Source organism: Anthonomus grandis, chromosome 6 (assembly GCF_022605725.1).
Source record: "Anthonomus grandis grandis chromosome 6, icAntGran1.3, whole genome shotgun sequence".
Taxonomy (NCBI): Eukaryota; Metazoa; Arthropoda; class Insecta; order Coleoptera; family Curculionidae; genus Anthonomus; species Anthonomus grandis.
The window spans coordinates 24,108,030-24,135,998 of NC_065551.1; the positions used below are offsets into that span (position 1 = coordinate 24,108,030).

The window sequence follows — 27,969 nt, forward strand, 5'->3', positions numbered from 1 at the left end:
TATAATTAATATTCAATTAATAAAAACATCGGGCTCATCATTTGCGCTCTTCGGTCTTCGGACTAAAAATTTGAGTTAAACAAAGAAGAAAGGACAGTAAAATCTACAAATAATAAGACAAATTTTCAAGACAGAAGTGAAAATTATTCAATAGAAAATTAAATAAGAATGACACACAACTGATTTAAACTACAAATAAATTGGACAAATAAAATAAATAAAAAAAATCAAATAAAATTGCTGAGGAATATCAAAATAATTATAATTAAAAAAAAATGGATTTGAGAAAAATAAGCAACAATAATTAAATAGAAAAATTGCAAAAAGGTAATCTGAATAAATCTACAAAAAAAATTATAAAAACAAAAACAGAAAAAGGTACATATATTGGCACATATAAAAATTATCTAAAAAGGTCTTTAATTTAAAAAAAAGTAATCAAAATGGTAGACAATTTACTAAAATATATTAAAACTAAAATTAAGAAAAAATCGACAAATCTGTAGAACAAAAAAACCTCAATGAAATTCTTTCTTCATACAGCATGGAGGGCTGGAAATCATTTTATAACATTTAATTCATGGACTTGTTAATTAACCCAAATAATATCAAAGTCAACTAAATTGATCATTAATTAAGAATTAATTTTGAGTTATTTAATATTTTATTACAAGAACGCAGTTATGGTTAATCACATCTGAAGGAAATTACGTTTCACAATTTTATACATAAATAACTAAAAAATGTAGTGATATTAATTAATGTTAGAAAAAAGAATAAAAAAACTGCTCCATAAAACCGCAGATCTTTCTGTTTTACTAAAATTATATACAAAAACTGATTATTGTTTGGTCTTATTCACCAATAGATCAAGAATATTAAAAAACATACCGTTGATTGAGAAATTGGGAATTTGAACCCAATTTCTCAATCAACGCATATACTGAAACGTTACACCAAAGAAAATAATAGTAAACTAACTTAACGATGTAAAACTTCGTTAGTATAATTATCTCGAAACTAATAAAAATAGCATATAATAAAAATAATAAAAGTCAAGGCTAAAAACCGCATGTAAATATTTAAGTCATATGGATAATTAAAATGAAAAAGGAACATATGAAAACTAATTCACTGCAGAAGCATATTAAAGGCAGAAATTATAAAAAGAATAAAGCTAAGATTACAATATAGAAATAACTTAGTTAAATAACGTAACTGGAATAAAAATTCAAATAATAAAAATTTAGGCTAATAATGAATAACTTTTAAAGGAAGGAAAATCTAAAGTAAGAAAGACATGCATATTAACTTTTAAGGAAAATGTTAGACTAAAATTTAAATTTACTTTTATAGATGTTTTTAATAAACATTTTCCTTTAGTTATCAGATTTTGCCAAGCCAATAAATACGCTTATTTGGCATTTGGTAGCGAACGAAATTCAGATTTACCGGCATCTCTTATTCACCAAAGCATCGAGAATATTAAAACGCAAAAACTTTGTTGAATTTTTTTATTAAAAATAATGAATCCATACTTAGTTACAGTAGTAATTATTTATAACTGGCACAGTTCTTTGAAAAAAAAACACGATTTAAATATTCAATATAAACACATAAGGTTCACCTAATTTTGCCAACAATCTTTTCCCAATCTTTAATTTGCTTTAAAGCATCATTCGCTGCCGATCCCATAATTCCTTCGGACGAGTGTATTGGCTCGTAACTCAAAATAATTTTTGCTTCAGTCAGGTACTTTAAAATGTCCTTTAGGGCGGCTTTTATGTCTTTTTTGGACATAGGCTGAGACTCTATTTGACGTGTGAGAAGAATCATCATAGGAGCATGGATTTCATAAAGAGTTACGCCTAAAAAAGGCTTAATAATCATATATAAATTAAAAGAACTATTCCTACCTCTAATCCTGGTAAATCCGGGTTCAATTACGTCAAACACACTTAAAATTTCTTCGCATAGCTCCTTTTTTCTTAGCAAAGGTTTCTCATTTAGTTCTTGGATAATGTATCCAGATATTCTTCCATAAACTTGACTTAAGGATATTTTTATGGCTAAGCATAAGTAGTGTGTGGGATGTAAAACGTTTCGGTATTTTTGCAAGAAGTGTTCCATGGCCTTAATATCGTTGCTATCGATTTGGTCTGCTTCTTGTGAAATTCTACAATAATCCATTAATTGTGCTTATTTAATTTAAAGGAAAAGTAATTGATACCTGTTTAACAATAACTTCATAGAGTTTGCAGAAATAACATAACCTGGACATTGCTTTCCAGAATATATACAGCTCCAAGTGGAATCGAAGTTTAATGGGTTATCACATAGTACTAGACCTATAATAAAAAAAAAATAATTTATTTTAGGTTTGGTGGTTGAAGGTTATGAAAATATAAGCAGATTTATAAAAAAAACTTCTATATACCCTTTTGATTCCCTGTTTACTAAGCATGTTTTCTTACCATTATCACATTTTGGACAAATGAGAGCTCCAGTGTAGGTACCCAACTCAGTTGGATCTGCACACCTTTTGCATCTGCATTCGAAAAATTTATTCTCTAGTAAGTGTTCTCGTCTCTTTTGTGTACACTACAAATGACAAAGTAATTGTTAAAGTTCGTTGTATAAATAGAAGATTAGAAGAAGATGGAATTTTACAGAAACTCTAAATATTTTTTATGATATTCTGGATTACTACTACTTGCGCCGATGACGGTCTGATTAGGTGACGTCAGATTTTCTGAATGTGTTTCAAATAAGTATTCTGAAAGAGAAATTTCTTTTTTGGACTATTTGGTGGAACTTTGATGGTGTATTCTATAAATGATTTCTTGTGCTATATGCATATCACATATATACAAAGGCTGCCTTTATACCAGTGCTATACCATTTCTAATTTAAGTTTTTATTTCAAGATGCCTCCAGCCTCACTTCCAGCCTCCAGATTTTTAAGGGAGTAAAAATTCTTCAAACTGCATATAAAGATCATATACAAAGTCAAAGTCTAATAAGTTTATTTATCAGACTTTGAGAGCTTAATTCTGCTCCTTGTTATACATCTCAATCTGTTTAACAATATTGGGATGAATATTTTTAATAAAACTGTATAGCTGTCCTGAGATTTACCTTGAGCAATCTTTACTAAAATATATTAAAACTAAAATTAAGAAAAAAGCGACAAATCTGTAGAACAAAAAAACCTCAATGAAATTCTTTCCTCATACAGCATGGAGGGCTGGAAATCATTTTATAACATTTAATTTATGGACTTGCTAATTAACCCAAATAATATCAAAGTCAACTAAATTGATCATTAATTAAGAATCAATTTTGAGTTATTTAATATTTTATTACAAGAACGCAGTTATGGTTACATCTGAAGGAAATTACGGTTCACAATTTTATACATAAATAACTAAAAAATGTAGTGATATGAATTAATGTTAGGAAAAAGAATAAACAAACTGCGCCATAAAACCGCAGATCTTTCTGTTTTACTAAAATTATATACAAAAACTGATTATTGTTTGGTCTTATTCACCAATAGATCAAGAATATTAAAAAACATACCGTTGATTGAGAAATTGGGAATTTGAACCCAATTTCTCAATCAACGCATATACTGAAACGTTTCACCAAAGAAAATAATAGTAAACTAACTTAACGATGTAAAACTTCATTAGTATAATTATCTCGAAACTAATAAAAATAGCATATAATAAAAATAATAAAAGTCAAGGCTAAAAACCGCATGTAAATATTTAAGTCATATGGATAATTAAAATGAAAAAGGAACATATGAAAACTAATTCACCGCAGAAGCATATTAAAGGCAGAAATTATAAAATGAATAAAGCTAAGATTACAATATAGAAATAACTTATTTAAATAACGTAACTGGAATAAAAATTCAAATAATAAAAATGTGTTTCAAATAAGTATTCTGAAAGAGAAATTTCTTTTTTGGACTATTTGGTGGAACTTTGATGGTGTATTCTATAAATGATTTCTTGTGCTATATGCATATCACATATATACAAAGGCTGCCTTTATACCAGTGCTATACCATTTCTAATTTAAGTTTTTATTTCAAGATCCCTCCAGCCTCACTTCCAGCCTCCAGATTTTTAAGGGAGTAAAAATTCTTCAAACTGCATATAAAGATCATACACAAAGTCAAAGTCTAATAAGTTTATTTATCAGACTTTGAGAGCTTAATTCTGCTCCTTGTTATACATCTCAATCTGTTTAACAATATTGGGATGAATATTTTTAATAAAACTGTATAGCTGTCCTGAGATTTACCTTGAGCAAAATTTAGCTGATAATAATATCACACCTTCAACTGTTTTGATGGATACAATTTGTTTTCTACTAGCAGAATTTTAATATAATTTTTTAACTAATTTTGTTAAGTATTGAACGATATTGTAAACATCGAGAAACCAGCTAATTCTCCGTCATTCCAAAATGACACAAGTAGTACACCGCACGACGTCATCAAACGTTAGTTAGAATCTTCCGGAACAGCATTCTGCCCAGTTGTCAGTTCAGTCAAGTAAAGATCGGAATATTGGCGCAAAATTTAAATAGCTGTATATAAATAGCCGTATAGTAGTCGTGAGTGATCGTGTTTTCTTAATGAACTGTGTAAATAAATTGCAAGTTTAATTAAATGGTATCTTCTTGCTTCTTTTTACATTTTATTTTATACTTTCTTCTTATATGTCTTTGATTGCCTAACTTTTTTACAGTCAACTTTTGTAATAAATATGTTTCAGCTTGCAATATTCAGTTTAGAAAAATGCTAATAAAAAGCTTAGTTACCATTGTCAAACAAACCATTGTCACTTTAACAAAAAAAAAAAGATAAAATAAATGAACTGAACCTATGACCTTATTTATTGCCTGTAATTCAAAAATAAGGCTTGTGTGGTTTAATTCTTGACTCAAAAGAACATTTTACTCCCAGGGAAGCTCAAACTTTTTTACTCCTAAGAAATATCTCTCTTATTTACAAATATACTGATATATTAGTGAATGCCAAGAAGAAAAGAACACTGTTGCTAATAAAAAACATTACCTTCCGAGTAAAGGCACTTGGACTAAATTAAAAAACAATATAAATTTATTTTCGAACATCCCAAAGATCTGCCCAAATTTTCTATTTCATAAAAAAAAATTGTTGGCTAAAAAAATTATCCCAATAAAATTGATATTTCTTATTGCGGTGTCTATAGAATAATTAATATCCTCCTATTATTACCACAATAATTGAAATAACTTTATTAGGTTCACTATTTACTGCTATTTTTATTTTCTCATTTTAATAAGATAGTCCTACGTTTACATTACTTTTATAATTTCTACTAGTTGATATTCAAGAAAAAAGGTACAGGCGTGAGGCGTCTCAAATAAATCCGGGTCTACAATTTTTATTCTAAAATATACAATATATTAAATACATATCGGAAGCGCGAAAATTGACGTAATCCGAGGTTTAACCTTGAGTCTTATTAAATCCCGAATTTTCAATAATAAATCCAGGATTAAACGGTTTTAACACTCGAGGCTCGTTAGCTCAGTGGTCAGAGCGCCAATCTGATTTCATCTAAACGGAGGTCGTAGGTTCGATTCCTACATGAGCCCAACTTTTTTTTAATTATTATTAATATGATTATTAGTAAATTTTATTATTAATAATAATAAGACTTTTTTTTAACTTAGTTACCAAGAAATTGCAGCAATTAATCACGGAGTATTAAACTAATATTATTATTATTAATCATCTAATTGACATTGAAAATTAAAAAAAATTTACCATTTACCAATAACAAAAAAATCGAAGAATTTGTAACTAAAGTAAAAACAGGCCATGAATTGTACATTTTTGGGGATATTCTTACACAAGAGGTTCGCTGGAGGTTTTTGAATTCTGTTGATGCCAAGACAATAAAAATAATAATTTAAAAACTTAATTATTCCATTGAAAAAGAACTTACCTAACGGAAAAAAAAATATGAGAAGAGGGAAGGATGAGGGAAATTATATAATGATTTATAACAATATTCAATGCCTTTCAGAAAGAAAAATTCGAATTTAATTAGTTTGCAGTTTTGCTATCTGGTGCTTTTTAAATGAACATTCTTAGTTGAATAAAACAGGAATTGAGACCTGAAAAAACCAAAATTGTCATGAATTTGTTTTTTTTTGTTGAGTAGAAATTTGTAACTTTGTATATCATTTATAATAATGTTTTGCTACCTGGTGCTTTTTGAATAAACAATCCCTACTTTGACAAGCCTCTATAAGGCCAATATGAGAAAAAATCCAATCGATGAGGGACATAGAAGTATTAGACACTCTTGTTGGCTCTGATATGAGTTTTTCAAAACCATAAACTTCAGTAATTTTAAATAATGAAGTGGTTACATTTGGATTAAAAGTATTTGTGTTAAATTCGTCAAGGAGCATTATGTGTAATAGGCAGCATAAAAATCGACCAGAATGTTATCCAGAGCAAAATAAAAAAGGTTTAATTCACCTTTAGGCGGACAATAAATGTTTCTATAACAAGAATTTTTTTGCCGTTTATTTTTAGCTCTATCAAAATTTGTTCAAAAAAAGCTGCAGATTCTCTATGCAAAATATGAATGTTATAAGTATTTTTAAGATATACAGCGACATTGCCACCTCTACTTAGTCTTGTCTGACGCACAAGAGGTACTGATCACGTCATATTTATACTTTTTTACGTGATCCTGACAAAAATTAAAGTTGTTTAAAAGCGATTTCGTATTAAAATGTGCACATGAGAACATATATACCGGGTGGTGCTTCGCCGAGCGGAATATCAACACAAGGGTATTAATTCTGAGATGATTTTAAGAAGAAAATTCAAATAAAGCTATCTAGGTTCGCCATTACTCATTTCAAAAATGTTCATTCATTCTTTCACGTTCACGTTCATCATTTTTTTCAAAGATTAACATAGCTTTAGCTGTATTCTGTTTAATTTAATTTTCCGGCAATTGTCCTGTACTGAATGATGGGAAACGTTAAAATTAATTTTCAATAAATTTCATCTTGAATAGTTAGTTACCTGTACAGGTATTGGTTTGCCAAATGTGTTTTTCCTGCTAATACGTACTTTTACCTTTTTGACCTTTTTTAAAAATCATAATATAATTAATGCCAGGGCTTTCACAAAGCAAAATTTGCTTGTACAATCTTTAGATATTAAAGAAATAACGGTGCAATTCATTCAAAGAATTACTGGGGTATCAATATTACCAAAATGCAAGACAAAAAGCTGCCGGTTAAATAAAAAAGTTAGAAAAGGTCGAAAAGGATTTCCCAATATATCCATTACTTTTTGCAGTATTTGCATAGTCAGGTGATTTCGAAATGCTTAACTTTATTTCTTATGGTATATCTTATAAATATTACAGCATTAAATTAAGCCTAATCAAAATTTACTTATAGGGTCAAAATATGTCACATCTGCTAAATGTTTACTTTTAGAAATGTCGTTAATTTACTAAAGAGATTTATGAAATATTGCGAAATTCCAATATGATTATTTTATCAATAATTATCTACGAAAACATCTGAGGCTCGTTAGCTCAGTGGTCAGAGCGCCGTACTGAATGTTGTTCGCTCGGAGGTCGTAGGTTCGATTCCTACATGAGCCCGTCTTTTTTTTTTGAATAATTTTGTTTGTTGATATTTTAATGTTACCTAGGATATTTGTTTTTTTATATATCTTTATTACCGTACTGAATGTTGTTCGCTCGGAGGTCGTAGGTTCGATTCCTACATGAGCCCGTCTTTTTTTTTTGAATAATTTTGTTTGTTGATATTTTAATGTTACCTAGGATATTTGTTTTTTTATATATCTTTATTTTTTGGCTATCTAATCTAATTAAATGAGAATATACTCAGTGTCAGAAATTTAAACGAGATATCCAATTTCTAATTTGATGTTTAACAATCCTATGATGCTACATTTTGTAATGGGATTTATTTTGTTGTCAATTATCTGCAATTATAATTATCTACATTACCACAGGCTCGTTAGCTCAGTGGTCAGAGCGCCGTACTGAATTTGATCACCTCGGAGGTCGTAGGTTCGATCCCTACATGGGCCCATTTTTTGTTAATAATTTATTTGTTGCTTGTTTAATGGTAATTGGCAATACAACAAATTTGACACATAAACGTTAATTTTACTATAAAAAAATATATACAAATTTACAAAATAGAAACATGATATAATTTCGTTTTGCAACTGACTTAACTTCTAATTTAAAAAAAAGTAAAACACAATACAAAAATAAAAGAAACAAAAGCAAATGCCTATCCTAAGCACTAAGGAATTGATGCAGAAGCAGGCAAACAATAGGACCATATCCCCCGAACGCTAATGCGAACAAGGTCAACATTATATGGTTAAACAAAAATTACATTCTCCCATCATATTGTTTATTGGAGAGCATTTTACCTTACTGCTTAAAAATAACCCTGTGTAAATTAAATCTTAAATTGATCTTTTCAATAAGAAATTCGAAACTCTCGAGCATGCTTCTTTAAGCTACCAAGTATGGGTCAGCATTATACTTTCTAACAAACAAGTATCGAAAAAATCTTTTTTGTACTTTTTCAATAAGATCTATATTAACTTCTGCCTTCGGTGCCCATATTACTGAAGAATAGACGAGATGGGATCTCACAAAACGGATATACAATCTGACTAGATGATTTACGGGAAACTGTTGTACTTAGACTATATAGTGTACCTTTGACCACTTGCTTAGCAGGATAGTGCTGCTTCCTAGTATGCTGACGAACCCAGTCTACAATCTTAATTTAAACAACTGCTTAGATGTGTTATAGCTATGCAAATGAGCTGTTATAGTTTTGGAGAAAAAAAGTAATTTTTGTAAAGTGAAAGTAAAGTTTTTGTAAAACTGTTGAACGAAAAGACTGTCTTAAGGCGAAAGCTAAGAATATTTCAGATTTAACACCTAGATAGCTGACTTTTTGGTGACTAAGTTGTTTGCTGTTGTTGGATATGGGCAGGTCCTTTAAATAAGATGGAACCATCGTGTAATTTGATCATCATCATGTACCTTAAGCCATTGGATCTTTGTATCGTATATAATGAAATCGGTAATTCGTTGCCTCGTGTATAGATGTTTCCACCTTAAATCCATTAAATCTATTAATAGGGTCCATTTTAAACAAAGGATACTTCTGGAGGACCAGTACGCTGTATTGTCACAGGATGTATTTCAGATTGATCCAACGAAAAACTTTTATGAAATTTTTGAATTATTTCACGAACTCTGAATGAAGCTCTAAATTTGACCATAAATTTGATTATCGCAGTCACCAATGCATTTTTATCACTAAGCACGCCTTATGATTCCTTATTTTTGACACAATTTTATACTTAGTATTTCCAAGCTAAATATTTTAATTATAATATAATATTATATGGTGTTGCAATATGATTATTTTTGTTATTAAGTACCTATAATTATTATCAATTATTTATATTATCACAGGCTCGTTAGCTCAGTGGTCAGAGCGCCGTACTGAATTTGATCATCTCGGAGGTCGTAGGTTCGATCCCTACATGAGCCCATATTTTTGTTAAATATTTATTTAATATTGCTCTGTGAACGATGCTTAATATTGATAGAAATTTCCCTTGTATGTAAATTATTGTATACAAATAATATAAAATGACATTATATTTAAAGTTAGTTTGGATACTGAAATCAATGCATTACAGTCATTAATTCAATCAATATTTTTTGCTAATAAATAATCTGCATTTTTTGTTTTTTCTTGTTTTCGACATAATTTTGCACTTATAAATATTTTAAAATCCGCAATATTGTCAGGTATTGCAATATGATTATTTTTGTTCAGATATTGCACTTCTGATAAAAGTTCAGATACTGCAACTTTTTTGTTCTACTTTTCTTACTATTATTAACTCAATAAGCAAACTTTATAATTTACGCCAATTTTTTTTTTAATAAAATTCCCAACCCAAGGTCTATTTGAATGCAAATTTCTTAATAAATGTTGTCGTTGATATAGATGATGATATAGCAAAAAGGCGTTGTATGAAGCCCTAAATTTGATCGCCGCCTGTTAAATCTAGACAACTATGAAACCCACCTTGAGCCACCAATTCTTGCTAAGGCATATGATGCAAATACTGTAATTGTTATATTTCCCCCACATGCCTCTCTGTCGACAGAACTCTAATTATTGCAATTAGTAAGGCAATCAATATTTTTTATTACTAAGCACGCCTTATGTTTTCTTGTCTTTGACACAATTTTATACTTAGTATTTTCAAACTAAATATTTTAAAATTTCTAATATTGTCAGGTGTTGCTATGTGATTATTTTTGTTATCAATTACCTATAATTATTATCAATTATTTATATTATCACAGGCTCGTTAGCTCAGTGGTCAGAGCGCCGTACTGAATTTGATCACCTCGGAGGTCGTAGGTTCGATCCCTACATGAGCCCATATTTTTTAGAACTATTTATTTTTGCTCTTTTAACGATAGTGGAAATAAAGCAAATATTTTTTTATAGATAAAAGATTATTGTATACTTAATTCTTTGGTTCGGAGGTTCGATTTCTAAATAAACCCAACTTTTTTGTTCTACTTTTCTTACTGTTATTAACTCAATAACCAAACTTTATAATTTACGTCAATTTCTTTTTTTTTTAATAAAATACCCAACTCAGTGTCTAATTGGATGCAAATCACCTAGCAAAAAGACATTCCACTGCAATGGTCCAATCCCATAAAATTGTCTAAATGAGTCACGTAAAAATTTGGTAGATACTAGTATATCACATATATAAATTAAGGAGTTTCTATCTTACACATGCTACTAGAAAAACTATGTTTCTACATCTTTTATTTTTAATGAGCATAAAGTTAATATTGTTTGATTTCTGACTAAGCAGCTTTTGTTGCTTTAACAGTTCATACTTATTCACATAATCAATATAATAAATTATTGACTATATTTTAAATGAAAAACAAAAAGTTCATTACTTCTGAAACTATTTTGTTTTCATTGATAATTTGTTTTCAGGTATTTTTGCTATTTTCTATCAATAAAAATGTCATGTCCATAAGTATGAACTAAATTATAATTTAAATTTATATGCATAACTTAAATGGATACCAGACACAATATTTTTTAAAACGCTGTTTATTAATAATTATTAAAAATTTTATTTATATTGTAAATTTTATTTTGTTTTTTTTTTTATTTTTATAATAGTTTTTTTTAAACAAAGGCTGCTTTTGGAGGACTAGTAGGATGTATTGTCACAAGATGTACTAATCATCAGGTTGGTCCAACAAAAAACTGTTTATGAAATTTTTGAATTATTTCACGAACTCTGTATGAAGCTCTAAATTTGATCGCCTCCTGTTAAATCTAGATAACTATGAAACCTACCTTGAACCACCAATTCTTGCTAATGCATCTGATGCAAATACTGTAATTGTTACATTTCCCCCACATGCCTCACACAGACTGCATGCTTTAGACCTCTCTGTCTACAGAAGCCTGATTATTGCAGTCAGTAATGCAATCAATATTTTTTATAACTAAGCACGCCTTATGTTTTCTTGTTTTTGACACAATTTTATACTTAGTATTCTTAAACACAATATTTGAAAATTTCTAATATTGTCACGTGTTGCAATTTGATTATTTTTGTTATCAATTACCTATAATTAGTATTAATTATTTATATTATCACAGGCTCGTTAGCTCAGTGGTCAGAGCGCCGTACTGAATTTGATCACCTCGGAGGTCGTAGGTTCGATCCCTACATGAGCCCATATTTTTTAGAACTATTTATTTTTGCTCTTTTAACGATAGTGGAAATAAAGCAAATATTTTTTTATAGATAAAAGATTATTGTATACTTAATTCTTTGGTTCGGAGGTTCGATTTCTAAATAAACCCAACTTTTTTGTTCTACTTTTCTTACTGTTATTAACTCAATAACCAAACTTTATAATTTACGCCAATTCCTTTTTTTATTAAATAAAATTCCCAACCCAGTATCCAATTGAATGCAAATCTCCTAATAAATATTGTCGATGATATAGCAAAAAGGCATTGTATGAAGCTCTAAATTCGATCGCCGCCTGTTAAATCTAGACAACTATGAAACCCACCTTGAGCCACCAATTCTTGCTAAGGCATCTGATGCAAATACTGCAATTGTTATATTTCCCCCACATGCCTCTCTGTCTACAGAAGTCTAATTATTGCAGTTAGTAATGCAATCAATATTTTTTATCACTAAGCACGCCTCATGTTTTCTTGTTTTTGACACAATTTTATACTTAGTATTTTCAAACTAAATATTTTAAAATTTCTAATATTGTCAGGTATTGCCATATGATTATTTTTGTTATCAATTACCTATAATTATTATCAATTATTTATATTATCACAGGCTCGTTAGCTCAGTGGTCAGAGCGCCGTACTGAATTTGATCACCTCGGAGGTCGTAGGTTCGATCCCTACATGAGCCCATATTTTTTAGAACAATTTATTTTTGCTCTTTTAACGATAGTGGAAATAAAGCAAATATTTCTTTATAGATAAAAGATTATTGTATATTGAATTCTTTGGTTCGGAGGTTCGATTTCTAAATAAGCCCAACTTTTTTGTTCTATTTTTCTTACTGTTACTAACTCAATAACCAATCCTTATAATTTACGTTAATTTCTTTCTTTTTTAATAAAATACCCACCCAGTATCTAATTAAATGCAAATCTCCTAATAAATATTGTTGTTGATATAGTTGATGATATAGCATATAGGCATTTCACTGCAATGATCTAATCCCATAAAATGGTCTAAATGAGTCACGGAAAAATGTAGTAGATACATAGCAAATGCTACCCTACTCATATATTTAAATTAAGGAGTTTCTATCTTACACATGCTAGTAGAAAAACTATGTTTCTACTCCTTTTACTTTTAATGAGCATAAAGTTAACATTGTTTGATAAGTCTGATTTTCGACTATGCAGCTTTTTGTTGCTTTAACAGTTCATACTTAGTCACATAATCCATCACATTTTTATATTATTTACTATGATTTAAATAAAAAGCAAAAAATGTATTACTTCTGAAACTATTTTGTTTTAATTAATAATTTGTTTTTAGGTATTTTTTTAATTTTCTATCAATAAAAGCTTTATGTTTATAAGTAGGAACTAAATTATAATTTAAATTTATATGCATAACTTAAATGGACACCAGACACAGTATTTTTTAAAACGCTATTTATTAATAATTATTAAAAATTTTATTTGTATTGTAGTTTTTATTTTGTTTTTTTATTATTTTATAATAGTTTTTTTAATAATTTTCTGTTGCCAATTTAATAAAAGATAATTTGTTACCAGCGTTTTATACCTGATCTCTATATATCAAATTTAAAATCATTTTCAATTGGGTCCATATTATAAATCTGCAGCAACATATGTTGCGCAATAAACCCTATCTATTCTTTTTTTAAATAAAATTACGAATATTATTATAAAATCCTTACCTGTAAAGTATAAGCATAACTTAAGGTCACGGGATATCCTTTGGGTATCCTTGTCGAAGCTCTTATAGTCAAATGGTAAGTATTTTCTTCATCGGTATGATTGGTATTAGGGACACAGTCGTGTGATAGCAAAAAGGCTGTTGCATATAACCCACGTATATTAACACCTTGTTGCCCAATCTCAAAAGCGTTTACCTAAAACATAATTTGTGTAAAAAAAAAATATATAGGACGTAAGCAAAACTTGACACCTCTAGAATTCCGCATATAGTATGAATTTCTTCCTCAGTAAACTCCGTAAGCCTCCAATCTTTAATTATTCTATCCACAACTCTTGTCTGATTCAGTTCCCACAAATCAGGAATATTTTTACGTATTTCATTGTGGCTTTCCATGTCCATTAGGATTGAATAGCTGCTTGGATCAGTGGTTTTAAGGATAAGACATCTTAAGGGAACTAAAAGGATATGACATTAGTTTTAATTTATAGGTTTGCAAAATTATTACCTATTGCCTGATAATGCAACCTCAAATCTTCCAAAGAAGTAAAATTCATTAAAGACGCCGACTTACATTCTTCTAGTATGGTACACTCGATTTCCGAATGACCATGAGCTGTTCTGAGTCCCGAACATTTTCTTGAGCATATGGGCCAACCACAGTTGTGACATCTGATAAGAAAATCACAAGGTTTGATTTAAAACTTTTAAACTTACATTCAGAAAATTTAACCTGGTGAATTTTTTTTCATTTTCCAGATTTTTGTAGCAGCCAAGACATTGTACTTTACAGTCGGTGCAGGGCCCTACTACCAGTGGCCCCTCGGAAATTATTACTTCACCAGGCCTAATGTCTTTCTTGGACACAATAAACCTAAAAATAAAAAGTGATTTTTAATTAATATTGTTTACACCGCCTCGTTTCCCAAACGTCTTTTCGGTACAATACAAATCGCTTGCAAATGTTTAGCCTTATCAAACTTTAACCTCGGTTTAAAATGGGTACAGCGAACATAAATCACCGGCAACAAAACAAACGTGAAAAATTACCGATCGAATAACAAAAGCTATAAAAATAAAACCCGTCAAATTAATGTTTGAACCGGTAATAAAACTTAAACAAATCCGGCAGGCATGATGTATCGCCTATATAATTTCTCACATATATAATATTATAAAATATTTACATTCCGGGAGAAAAAACAAACTTTCCAATCTACGGCGATACTAAATATTAAAAGGATTCGATTTTATACAGTCCATCTTGCAATTACGCGAATCTTAATAAAACAGTTTTAAAAGGATCCATCTGGTCAGCGGAGAAAATTTTGGAAGTTTGCCAATAAATATAAAACTGCATCAAATAATTCATTGTCATATGAAAGCGTTATGTTTTCTAACATTAAAATTTGTTTTATTTTAGTTTTTATTACATCGACCGAAAATTATTATTAAATTTTTGGAATGTAAGTTTTCAGAAAGTTATTTTCGAAGCTTTTAAGTTTAGATGGTAAAAAAATCCTAATTTCATGGAATTATTCTTTAAATGTTGTTAATTTTATCAGATTCTATTTCGTGTTTTTTTTTTTAATTTAGTGTTGTATTAAACCACTATAAATAAGTAAGTAAAACCATTACTATATTACTGGATGACCGACATCTTCAATTCAAATTCAAACCACTTATTCTGCGATAAGAATTGAGTAACAATAAAATATTAATATTGACATATGGACAAAATAGGATTCTTTCGCGATTATACAACCGATAGCAATAGATCCATATTAATGTAAGACCTCTTGTGAAAAATCTTTGAAATTAATTAATATTAACAAAAACAAATAATGGAAAAATTAAGAAAAAGAAAGGAACAAGTAAGCCAGGAAACATGCAGAGCTGCTAACATATTTAATACTACAAGTGAATAGTATAGTATAAATAGTATAAACAGTACAATTTAATTGTGAATTTGTGGAGGAGAATTAATTATTTTGCTCTCAGTTTTTAACTTACATTTTTTAAGTACATAATTTCCTATAAATCACACATATAGATACCCAAAGCTTAAAGTTGTGCTTGCTCTTGTAATAATGGTTCTTTAGCCAAAATCCCCGAAAAATTGCTGCAATCAAAATATGTAGCGGTGTCCAAAAATCTGGAGCAAAGAAGTGCGATGAATATAAAACCCTCAGTCTGATGAGTCACATGTCAATTATGTCTCATCTACAGAACAACAGTAAATGCAGAAACCCAAAAACTGGTTATATAAATGTAGTCGGAACAAGAGAGGCACTCTTTGTAGTTCAAGTTTTAATTAAAAAATGCAGAGATGTCCACTGTGATGTAAACGGATGTCCGATTGCTAATGAAAAAGCATATAATCGAAATCACCATAATAAAATGACAAGAAAACCCTATTAGGGGTCGCCTTGAACGATAAAGATATTAGATTAACCTCAAATCTCTACTGGAATCAGACAGCATGCATAAGATTTGATAGAGATGGAACCCGACAAGTAAAAATACAATGTGAAGATATGTTCTCTCGTCTTCAATTTCATTCAATTCATATTCCGAAAAAAATTTCAACGAAGCCCTTAACGGTGTAGAAGCAGGTATACTTTTGACCGAAGTTAGGCTAAATAATATGCGATATACCGACGATACCAGGGTGATAGCACGTAGATTGCAAGCCCTATGTAGGGTTATTGATCATATGGCATAGTACAGTTAACAATATAGTCTTAATATCAACGTAAAGAAAACGAAACAAATGATCATCACTAAAAGATATATAAATGAAGATCACATTTATATGTCGATGGAACTTGAATTGACGTGTACAACAATATTGCTACGTTGGAACAATGGGGCAGTGCACAAGAAATAAAATATGCTATAGGAAAAGAAAGGACTGTATTTAAAAAAAAGTGTTGCCATTTTCAATATTTTAACATATTTGTTAAAACGAAAGTAAAACCCTTAAGGTGCTATGTCTTTTATATTTTATTGAATGGTGTAGAAACCTGGACACAAACAAGTGCCACCACTAAAAATATGGAAGCATTTGAGATGTAGCTGTATAGGAGTTGAATGCATGAAAGTATACCATGGACAGCTCACATTACAACTATCAAAGTGCTACGAAGAATAAAAAAAGATCTAGAAGTCATGAACACCATTTTATAAAAAATAAACCAGCTGCAAACTATAATGCAAAAAAAGTAGCCGATCTCGGTAGCACCTTGAGCAAGTATTCATGAGGTAATCGTGTGCTTTTAGGTTCAAATGGCTTGGGCTTGGTTGTATGTGAGTGTTTAATTAGGTGTAAGTTCTCGGTGCTAACTGATCCTATTCACGCTGGTAACCAGGCCGGATGATGCCAAATACATTGCAGATGAGGTGACATCATGCATATCCAAGTTTTAAATTATGAACTATTATTAACAATACTAAGTCTAGTATTGGCAATCATTAACAAATCGTGTTGGGAAATTGCAATGTAAAAGAGAGCTCCGGAAGAAGAAGGACTTGGTTTAAGAAAAGCTCAATAGAACTGTCTCGCAAAACAATTACAAAAAAAGTTTTAATAGCCATGTGATTGCCAACATCCAAAACCTAGGATAGGTACCTGAAAAAGAAGATCTAATAACTTTTTGCATTAATATTAATTAATTCTTTATTTAAAGCTTGCTATTTTCGTTCTTGTTTATCCAATTTTTTGTTCTTTTTAGTTTCTTATATATTTTTTTATTATAAGCTTTTCATTTCATATTTCTCGTCTGGATATCTCTTAGACGACGAGCTGTGCGTCTTCTGAAGCTGACTGAGGTAGGATATTTGAAGAAGGGTAAGAAAAATTATAGACCTCAAACAAAGAACAAACCATTGAGATTCTTCTTAAGACTCACTTTCCCGGAGAAGCAAATTTTACTTGTGTGGTGAGAAACCAAGCCGGAGCTAGACTGGAACTCCTCCAAAAAAATAGTAACAAAGGAAGTCATAGCTTGGGCAGTGGATGAGTTTAGTCTATATAAGACTGCAGGGCCTAATGGAATTATATCCCTTGAAGTTGCAGGCCTCGTATGGCATTTGCTCTTTTCTTTCACGTGGAAGAAGCATTTGATATGGCGAAAATAGACAACATCTGCCACGCCCTTCTGATCAGTGTCCATCTCACCTGATCAGGTGAATCAAAATGGCGCTGGAAGAATAGAAGATCAGTATTACACTAGGGGATTATCGTGTCAATACCAGAGTTTAAGGTGGCTGCCCACAAGGTAGTTGGATTTCTTGACATCTCAGGGGTTTGGTGCTGAACAGTCTCCTCAGACACCTAGAACTTAGTAGTATTCTTTGCACAAGCATACGCGGACGATGGACTAGTGATGATCACCTGAAAAGGCATAAACACAGGCTGTGAGACCATGCAAGCCACGTGCAATATAATGGAACAGTGGTATAGGGAGACCCGGAGAAGACCAAGCTAATTTTCTTTCTTAAAAGGCCTAATTTTACAGGCTTTAAGCCTCCAAATATGTGTCAGACTTGCCTTTGCCTTGAACATTCAATAGGTCAATTGTTTTAGACAGCAAACTCTAATTTAAAACTCACCTAGAGCAGTAAATAAGGCCATAGCCCTAATAGGGCAATAATGGTACAATGGAACAATAGGTATGTTCTCCAGTGGCTTTAAATTGCAGTCAAGGTTTCGTGGCTAGTGGCGTTAAAGTTTATCAAAGCCCAAAAGCTGGCTATACTGCAACGACTGGTCTGTTTGAGAATTATTGGCCCCATGAGAAAAATACCTACGCACTTCTAAATATTCTTCTTGGCTTACCGGAACTTCCAGTCTGGAAAGGTTGAAAGGTTGATAGATAAATCTGGTCAAAAGATTGAAATTAAGCAGTTAAACAATTCCCTGGCCTGGTACACAGATGAATCATGGATGGAAGGTACTAAGTCAGTCGGTATCGGGTTATACAAGATGGAAAGAAGAAACACAGGGAATTCTTTCCGCTACGGAAACACCCCACAGTTTTCTAAGCAGAGGTGTTTGCTATACTTGCAATGGTAGACAAATGGTAGACAAAGTATTGGAAAGTAACAAGGAGATTTGTATCTACTCTGATAGTTAAGCTATCCTTTGGAAGGATCCAAACTCAAAGGACCCAACCCAACCCAACCCTACCCAACCCAACCCATCCAAAAACACAGAGCGAATGAATGATTAGCTCTGATTCATTCTCTGCATTTCATTCATTCATTCACACAGAGCTAGCATAGCCCTAGTCCAGAAGTGTAGAGATGCATTGGAAAGACTGACAGCACACAAGGAAGTGAGACTAAGGTGAATCCCAGAACACGAGAGTGTCGAAAGTAATGAACAAGCTGACGAACAAGCAAAAACTTCACCTCAGTAAAAAACAAATTTTTATGAACTTAATAATTGAACCACGGAAAAACGAGTAAGAATTGGAGAAAGACAAAAAGATGTAGACAGGCCAAGGAGATGATATCGGAGCATGAGGCCGACAAGGAATCAAAACTTGGTGGGAATCCTAACTGAGTATAACTGCCTAAACAGGTCTATTACCAGTATCTATCTCCACCTTCTAATAAGAGAAAGTCTGCCTGCTCTGTCAGAATGGAGTACAGGAGAGGAAACTTTATACCACAAATTAGGGATTTGCAATAGGTGAAGTCGTCGTGAGAAGAAACATTTTTGGAGCAACGACACTCTCAAGATCTTAAAGAGATCTAGACTGGAACAATGTGCAAGCGTTAATTAATAGGCCCGGCCAAGTCTTAGTGAAAACCGTGTATCTTAGGCCTCCTAAGATACACGGTGATTAGTGATTGGGTGATTCTAGGGTTAGTAAAAAGTGACTTTTAGGAGTACATGCCGATCTCTAACTCCCACACTCTTACTACTAGTACTATATCTTATTGCTTCTTTATGCAATATTTAGCATTAACCACACTATTTTCTTGTGCTTCGTGGTCTCATGCTTTTTTGACCTGACATTTCTCATGCTTATGAGATTTTTTTTTAGTACTCATTAAATTTGATCAGACCTTTCACTATCTTTACGCAAATTTCTCCCAATTTTTCATATATTATCAAGTCCTAATTATATTTTTTAAAGTTTATCTCGTGATATTGATTAGGCTTTTCTGCAACGCATGTTCTACTAATTATTCCTTTTTTCTCTGTTTTAAAAAAAATATCTGTAATTTCTTTCTTAAAGAGTTTCCATGAAGGGCATTTTATTTATTTTATTTGTCTTCTTTTTCCTGTTTTTATTTTATTTTATGTAATCTTTGTAATAATTTTTGATCAATTTTATATCAATTGCTCTTTTTTGGCAAGTTTATTACCTTTTTATTTTTGCTCTAGTTCATGATTTCTTCACGTTTTTTTTCTTTTTTCCTAAATATTGATTTTTCTTTTTGCTATGTGTGCAAGTGTTGCATCCTTGTTTTTACTTTCCTCGTTCTTCCTGTTTCTCTTTGGACTTACCTAATCCCTAAATATTTTTTTTTGTTCTTTGTGACCTATTCTTTAACTTTGTTACTTTGATATTTCCTTAGGCCAACATTAAAATTTTTCTTAAAAGTTTATATGCTTCTAGTTTTTATTTTAGTTTTCTTGGTTTTAGTGAACTAAATTCGTCTCTTTCGCCTCTTTATATATTCTTTCGCCCTTTTATATTCATTGCATTAGTTTTCATTTATTTTCTTGAATTCTGATCTCATATTTTCAATCTTTATTTGTTTAGGTTTTAAGATTTATTTTTTCTCAGGTTTTCTGTTTCAACCTATTTTTTCTTTATGGGTGTAATTTGTTCAAAAGACAATTTGTTCACAATTGTCTTTTTTCTGTTATTCTCTTTATTGTTCTTACTGGCTTTATAAGAAGGTATCATGTCTTCTTGATAAGACTCTTTGTTTTTTTGTTATTTTGGTTTTTACTACTAATTACTATCAAATTGATTTTGTTCTATTTCACGATATTACCTTCAACTCTCCTTTTTTTAAATATTCGGTCTCTTAATTTTTTCTTTCCAATATTCGTACTTCTCTCATTCTTTTTAAGTAATTTCTTTATCCCTGTGTACACTATTATAAGAATTACAATTTATGGTATTTTTTCATTAAATTTCTAAATGTGTTAATTTAATAGTCTCAATGACGTTTTTTCTTTTCATGCTGTTTTTTTGTTTTATGTAATTTTTTGGCAAATATAAGTAAGTTTCAAATGCATTTTTATTTTATTTTGTCGTATTAATTTGCAATTTTTACGGCCTTTTCAAGAATCTGTATCACTTCATTGTGTTTTGTGTCATTTTCAGTCTCTTTTTTATCCCCTTCCTTGCACGTTAAATTTATACATCTTATTAATTATTAATGGGCTTGTTCTTTCAATTTTAATTTTTTTCTATATGTCCTCTACGAATTTCTCGCTTGCCTCCAACTCGTCAATCATCTCCTTCTTTCATTTTTTTTCTTATTCTTTATTAAATTGAATTTTAAAAAATATGCGTTTTTAACACAACTCAATTTATACTCGCGAGTTTAAAAAACACCTGGACGAATATCTCATTTTGGCCGATGATGTAATAACAGAATATTCTACGAACTATAAAAAAAATAATGAAATTTGACAGGACATATCCAGAAGACAAAATTTTAAATAGCGTCTTTCCAAACTGTAGCCATAAAATCATTAAAAAAATACACAGCTTAAATTTTTGTGTGTTTTTTTAGCGGTTTTCCAAATAGCTTTTACGTTTGAACCTCGTAAAATGTAATGATTGATTTTACAAATTTTAAACTGGTTACTAGTAGATAATAATATTTGATAATAGTAGTTTACATTCCGTTTACAAGGGGAAACCTTTTTTTACAATAAGCTATTTTGAAAAAAAAAACTGTTCTGCTAAATCTACGGTTGACTCATCGATAAAGCCAACAATGAGTTTTATTAATTGACCTGACTCAAGGTTTTACGGTAATCACCAACGTTTCAAAGAAAAAAAATTCTGTTTATAAACTTTCTCTGCTGGAGATTAATATTGAGGGAAAATACTCATGCCACAGTTTACCAAGAAAAATCGTATATAATAAACAAAAACCCCGGAAAATACTGAATATAAACAGTTGGTTTTATAAAGCTAATGTATTGAATTTAACTTGTTAATTAATTAATAAAAAATTAAGCTGTAAAAGAATGAATAATATACAACTTAAATAAGAAATTAGCTATATTCATTTATATTATGCATTGGGACAATTTAAGGTGTTAATTAAATATCTTAATAGGATGGTATCCATTTAAATTGCCTAATAAATAAACTTACCTGCCCATAACTTTCGAAGTTTTGACTTCATATTTTGGTCCCTCAAAGCTTTCTTCTGATATATCATCCAGGAAACTATTGATTGTACTGTCAGATTTGGACGTTTTTGAGGAATGACTTCTCTGGAAAATAAAGTGTTTTATAGACATCTTGGAAAATAGGTTTAGAAAAGAAAATTTGCAAGGCATAATTAGAATTCCTGTCCTTCTATAAGGGAAAAAGACATAATTTTTCGTACTTTATCCAGTTTACGATTGATATAAGAAATATGACATCGAGATAGAAAAATTTCTTCAACTTAATTTTTTTGTAATGAGGTAGTCTTACATCAAGAATAAAAAGATATAATTTGAAAGATTCTTTATAGACATTGTTATGTCTTGTCATAATATGTATATAAGATATTAAGTCGAGAATAACTATATAGATATGGTTATTCTCGACAACTTCTTTTTTTTTACTTTAAAATATTGATTTTGGTAATGAATTATGTAATAAAAAAAAATTCGATATTAACCTGCGGTAAAAGAAACTCATTTGAAAGACCAAAAAGTAGACGCTAATTAACCTAAAATGACCAATTAGGATGACATTAAAACGTCTTTCACTGACGTCGCCTGGACGTCATTTTAGGTTACACGAAGTCTGTGACCGGTGCTGATGATGTTATAAGGGCGGCGTAATTAAAAGAGCCGCGCAAAGTACCACCAATAGTAAGTAATTCCTCGAAATTTATTTTTTGCGGAATTTCAATACTTTTGGGTAATAAATAATATGTATTTTGGAGCTGCAGAAATAAGCGGGGGTGTAATGTTTAGAAATTCCCACCCTTTTGTTTTTAATATATTTTAATTTGCGAGTTTTAAAGCGACTTGTCGATTAATGTTTATTTTTAATACATTTTATATAAAAATTGTGTTTGTGTTGTTAACGGTAAGTTTAAAATATTTTATTAATATAATTCCAAATATTTAGAACTTCATGCCTTAAGCAATTTTCCATTGAAAAAAGTAATGTCTGATTTTTGTGCCAATTCTAAAAAAAAATATTTGTTGATTTAGATGGCTGATGGTCGAAAGAGGCTTTCTGGTTCCCAAAACCGAAAAAGGAAGCTAGAAAAGGAGGAAGATGACAGGCGGTTAGCAGGTTCTTTAAAAAAGTTTTTTGCGTCATCAACGAACCGACAACCGGTACAACCTCAACCTTCAACAAGCCAAAGGCCGGACCCGGATGTTCAACTTTTGACGTCAACTGAAGCCGATGCCGATGTAGAACAACCAAATGATGGAGATCAACAACCATCAATGATGGAGATCAACAACCATCAGGAGATGAACTGAAACAAGATGATCACTCGACGAATACGCCAGCAAATACGCGAACTGAGAACATTGAAGCTATTCAGGTAAATGAAGAACGATTTAAAAATCCAGCATATTGGCCCGAAATATTAACGGATAATATTAGATTATTGATTTTAGGAATAGGATCTGTTCAAATTAAAAATATTAATTATCCCATTAATAATTTAAATAGATGTTTTAGCGCTGCTTACTTTAAAAAAAATTAATTAACAATGAAAAAGTTCCTAGAACCTGGCTTATTTACTCAAAATCTAAAGATTCGGTGTACTGTTTTCCTTGTAAATTATCTAAAGTTTCTGATAATAGTTTTAGTGAGGGGAATGGCTATAGTGACTGGCGACATTTATCTCGGACTTTAGAAAGACATGAAACCAGTAAGGGGCATTTTGAAAGTGTTAGAAAATAGCTTGAATTAAAAAAATCAATAGAAACAGGTTTAACTGTGGACTCTATCAATCAAAATTTATTTCAAATGAAAAAAAAAAGATAAACTTCGATTTTAGAGAGAATAATATCTCTTATCCAGTTTTTAGCTGGACAAAATTTAGCTTTTAGGGGTAATAGTCAAAAACTATTTGATAAGGGTAACGGTAATTTTCTGAAATTAATTGAGACGATTGCAAAATTTGATTCTGTAATGGCCGAACATATTGATACAGTCCAAAAAGATGGGAACAAAATGCCGCATTATTTGGGAGATAAAATACACAATGAATTGATTTTTTTAATAGGAGAAAAAGTAAAAAAGTGTATTGTTAAATGTTTAAAATTATGCAAATATTTCTCAATTATTCTTGACTGTATACCTGACGTTAGTACCAAGAACAAATTACCATTGTTGTTAGATTCGTTTTTATTGATGATTGTTCTAAAAGTATAGAAATTCGAGAACATTTTTTAGGATTTTGTAAAGTTACAAACACAACTGGTCAGGGGTTAACAGATTTTTTATTAAATTATTTAAAAGAACTGGATATTGATATTGCCGATATGAGAGGTCAGGGCTATGACAACGGAGCAAACATGAAAGGCAAGCACAATGGCCTACAAAAAAAAAAATAAATATTAATCCTAGACCCTTTTTTGTACCCTGTGCCGCCCATAGTTTAAATTTAGTAGTTAATGATGCAGCAAAAAACTCTCTAGAAGTAACTAATTTTTTTAGCATTATTCAGGAAATATATGTCTTTTTTTCGGCCTCAACTTACAGATGGAATGCTCTCTTAAAAGAGCTGCCCAGGCTAACACTAAAGCCCTTATCGGATACCCGCTGGGAAAGCCGTATTGAGGCAATAAAAACTCTTAGATTTGAGTTAGAAAAAGTGTATGATGCTCTGTTTACGCTTTTTAATGATGAAAGCAGAGATAATGAAACAAAGAATATTGCAATGTCCCTAATAAATAAAATAAAATCATTTAAATTTATTCGTTCGTTAGTTATTTGGTACAACATTTTGGCAAAAATTAATATAGTAAGCAAAACACTGCAAAAGTCTAATGTTATTTTACCAGAAGCTGTACAGATGCTAAAAGAAATCAAATTATTTTTGACACAAATGAGATCGGAAAACGGGTTTTTAGACATGATAAATGAATTTAAGAAAATTGCGGAAGAAGTAGATGCCGAAATTTCCTTTCCAGCCATTCACTCAATAAGACCAAGGAAAAAAAAACGTTTTTTGATTATGAACACAAGGATGAGCCAATCCAATCTCCAGATAATTTTAAAGTAATTTTTTTTTTAATATTCTCGATATTTCAACCTCAAAATTGGATGAGAGATTTCACGATTTACAAAAACATATTGAATTATTTGGTTTTTTAAACAATTTAAAAGCATTTTCCAAACCCGAAATAATGACCTATTGTAAGAATTTAGAAGCTAAATTAACTGACCCTGAAACAAAAAATATGGACATAAATGGATTGGACCTCTATAATGAAATCGACATATTATCAATTTACATTAATGATAGAAATATTTTCTCGGCCAAAGAAATATTAATATATCTGGTTGCTAACGATTTGAAAGGCATATTTCCAAATTTATTCGTAGCTTTAAGAATATTTTTAACAATGCCAGTCACTGTAGCTCATGGGGAACGCTCATTTTCCAAACTAAAATTAATAAAAAACTACTTAAGATCCACAATAAGCAGATCAAGACTATCAAATTCATCAATAATAAGTATTGAGGAAGACATTGTTTTTAATTTAGATGTTACCGACCTAATTAGGAAATTTGCATATAAAAAGACAAGAAAAGTAAATGTTAGCATTTAAACCAGGGTTCTAATTACTTTTTTTTAATTTCTTTAAATTAGTATGTAAGTAAAATATATTTTCTTTAGGTGTTTGTTTATATCGATGTAATTACATATTAATATAGAAATACTTATATAAGTAAATAATATATGTGTGTTTGGAATTTAATTTAATATGATTTTTTTATTACACCCTTTTTTTTAAACGTTGTACTTTGGTATAAGAGCATTTTTTAAAACACTTTTTATAAAAATCACTGCAGAAGGGGCGGCAAAATTAGCTCTTGCACCCGGGCGGCAAATACCCTAGGCTCGGCCCTGATAATTGTCTCTAATGTTTATCGTTTTTTCATATATTTAAACATTTAAATCAATTAATAATTTTATGTTTATTCATATTACATAGGGACTATAATTTACAGTGAAACAAAAAAACTTTTTTTTTTGCAAAACTTATTAAATTTTATTTTGCTTAGAAATTTTTCGTCAAGAAATATTGTTTGATTTTTAGTTTTTTTCTTATATTTTTTATTTTTCTAATTAAAATATTGTTAATTACAATTATTTCTAAAATCTTAAACATTTTGCTTAGAATTTATCTTAGTAACAAAATACTAAAATAATACATATTTTAAAAGACTTCCAATATCTCCTTTTAGAAAAGGTATGAATAATTTTAAGAAGAAGACAAACAAAAAAATGCTTACCTTATTTCTTCTGTGACTTCGGCTCATTTTGATCTTTAACCAAATTTTAATAAAATAACTAAACACCTTACAAAAAACTCATATTTCTAACCAAATTTTTAAAAATTGACTGGTTAAAGTTTTTTTTTTTAATTAAAATAAAAATACCTAGAGAAAACGCTGACGCTTGGCAAAATCTCTATAATTACAAAAACATTTGAACTATAGAGATCCCGCGATTGATCCGCGTAAAAATTTGGCGATGCGTCGCGACGCGTCGATTTCTTGATTTTGGTCAAATTCAGCGCGCGGAGTCGTCGTTTATTTTCCCACCGAGCCAACAGAGAGGAAAAAAGGATCCGCCGGGCTTTTGTAGTGGGTGAAAATCGGCGTGTGCCAAAGAAAAATGCTCCGATTCGAATTAGAAATCGCGTGGATAATCCGCACGAATTTGTGTTATTATAATCCTGGTACAACTCGGACAATATGTTTTAATCGCTTTGTTGACACAAAATATGAATATAAGCTCCACGAACCTGACGCGAGTGTCAACAAATTCCTTTGAACATTAATTACCTACCTACACAGAAACAGTGTTAAATGCGTTTCTAGCAATACAAAAAGAAAGAAAAATCTAATAAGCCTTAAGGCTTCTTTGTGGTTTGCCCTTTTTCACCCTTAATTACTATTTATTTCTTCACTAACTAATTATATATCAAACTAAAGGCAATTAAATTATCTATAGAGTGGTGTCAAAACATTTAATAAGTTAAAAATTAATTTTCTGGCGTGTAATTTTCAAAAGTAGCTTAGCAGTTCTAATTTTGCCTGGTATGTCTTTACCTCAAAAAATTTACACAAACCTATTGAGCCATATGAATAAAAAGGAGCATATGTTTATACTTGCAAAATTCAAGTAAATCCTTCAATGAGTATGAATAAAATTGTAAGGAAATCATTTCACTTAAAAGCACCGGTATGAAGGTTGAATGTGGCGCGCACCCAAGATGGCCGATTGAATCTGATTGACAAATTTTTGAAGTACATCAAATATGACAATAGTGACATTTTAACTGTCGTATTTAACGATTATCTTTTTTAGGTTCTCTTTTAGTGGAAAACAAGCAAGTCTCATGATTTTCTTCCAATTTAAAGTTTTTAAGTAATTTCATAGATTTTTGTAGTTTTTTTGTCATGAGTTGATTGAATTATTTTATAAACGTGCCAACATCGACTCATCGTGCAACTACATAGAGTAGAAGACAGGTAAATTTCAATGATGACATACTTTAATATAATAATAAGTGATATAATATACCTAATAAGGTGTTTTCTAATAATGTTGTGGTGCATCTTGGATGTGTTATCTTTCTTCAGGGTATAATTAAAGATTCAATACTATTTTAAACATATCTATGTCACTGTTCTCAATTTAAATTTTTTTTTACAATTCATTTTTAATTCTTGAATCTCCACTGGGAAAACGTCTAGTATTTCTTTTTCCTTGTCTTCATCTAGATTAAGATATTCATGCAAATATCCTTTATGCACTAGTTTGTATATTAGGAATTGCCCAGACAGTCACAGAAATCATAGATTTTCTAAATTTCCTAGTTTTAAAATAAAATAAAATTCTATCTGAATATAT

General features: G+C 30.3%; 1 protein-coding gene and 6 non-coding genes across 7 annotated transcripts; 6 read left to right on the forward strand and 1 right to left on the reverse strand.

The window, feature by feature from the left end:
- Positions 1 to 1,499: 1,499 nt before the first annotated feature.
- On the reverse strand, positions 1,500 to 26,676 carry LOC126737665 (SET domain-containing protein SmydA-8-like). The gene is made up of 10 exons (XM_050442654.1): positions 26,343 to 26,676; positions 22,008 to 22,129; positions 14,378 to 14,518; positions 14,153 to 14,316; positions 13,897 to 14,102; positions 13,646 to 13,840; positions 2,475 to 2,601; positions 2,231 to 2,348; positions 1,917 to 2,176; positions 1,500 to 1,868 (listed from the first exon to the last, which is right to left on the reverse strand). The coding sequence occupies exons 1-10, from the start codon at positions 26,367 to 26,369 to the stop codon at positions 1,624 to 1,626; spliced, it is 1,605 nt and encodes a 534-aa protein (XP_050298611.1). The 5' UTR covers positions 26,370 to 26,676; the 3' UTR covers positions 1,500 to 1,623.
- On the forward strand, positions 7,627 to 7,706 carry Trnaf-gaa (transfer RNA phenylalanine (anticodon GAA)). Its single transcript is given in 2 exon segments — positions 7,627 to 7,663; positions 7,672 to 7,706. It is a non-coding gene; the product is annotated as a tRNA-Phe (tRNA).
- On the forward strand, positions 8,083 to 8,162 carry Trnaf-gaa (transfer RNA phenylalanine (anticodon GAA)). The gene has a single exon. It is a non-coding gene; the product is annotated as a tRNA-Phe (tRNA).
- On the forward strand, positions 9,581 to 9,660 carry Trnaf-gaa (transfer RNA phenylalanine (anticodon GAA)). The gene has a single exon. It is a non-coding gene; the product is annotated as a tRNA-Phe (tRNA).
- On the forward strand, positions 10,490 to 10,569 carry Trnaf-gaa (transfer RNA phenylalanine (anticodon GAA)). Its single transcript has one exon. It is a non-coding gene; the product is annotated as a tRNA-Phe (tRNA).
- Trnaf-gaa (transfer RNA phenylalanine (anticodon GAA)) lies at positions 11,832 to 11,911 on the forward strand. Its single transcript has one exon. It is a non-coding gene; the product is annotated as a tRNA-Phe (tRNA).
- On the forward strand, positions 12,538 to 12,617 carry Trnaf-gaa (transfer RNA phenylalanine (anticodon GAA)). Its single transcript has one exon. It is a non-coding gene; the product is annotated as a tRNA-Phe (tRNA).
- Positions 26,677 to 27,969: the final 1,293 nt, after the last annotated feature.

Bases quoted from the DNA above. Each gene is read 5' to 3' on its own strand.
- LOC126737665 (XM_050442654.1), bottom strand. From the start codon at position 26,369: ATGAGCCGAAGTCACAGAAGAAATAAG. The intron at 22,130-26,342 runs GTAAGCATTTTT...TTTATTTTCCAG, and splicing joins GAAGTCACAGAAGAAATAAG to AGAAGTCATTCCTCAAAAAC. The intron at 2,349-2,474 runs GTAAGAAAACAT...TTTTTATTATAG, and splicing joins TTGTCCAAAATGTGATAATG to GTCTAGTACTATGTGATAAC.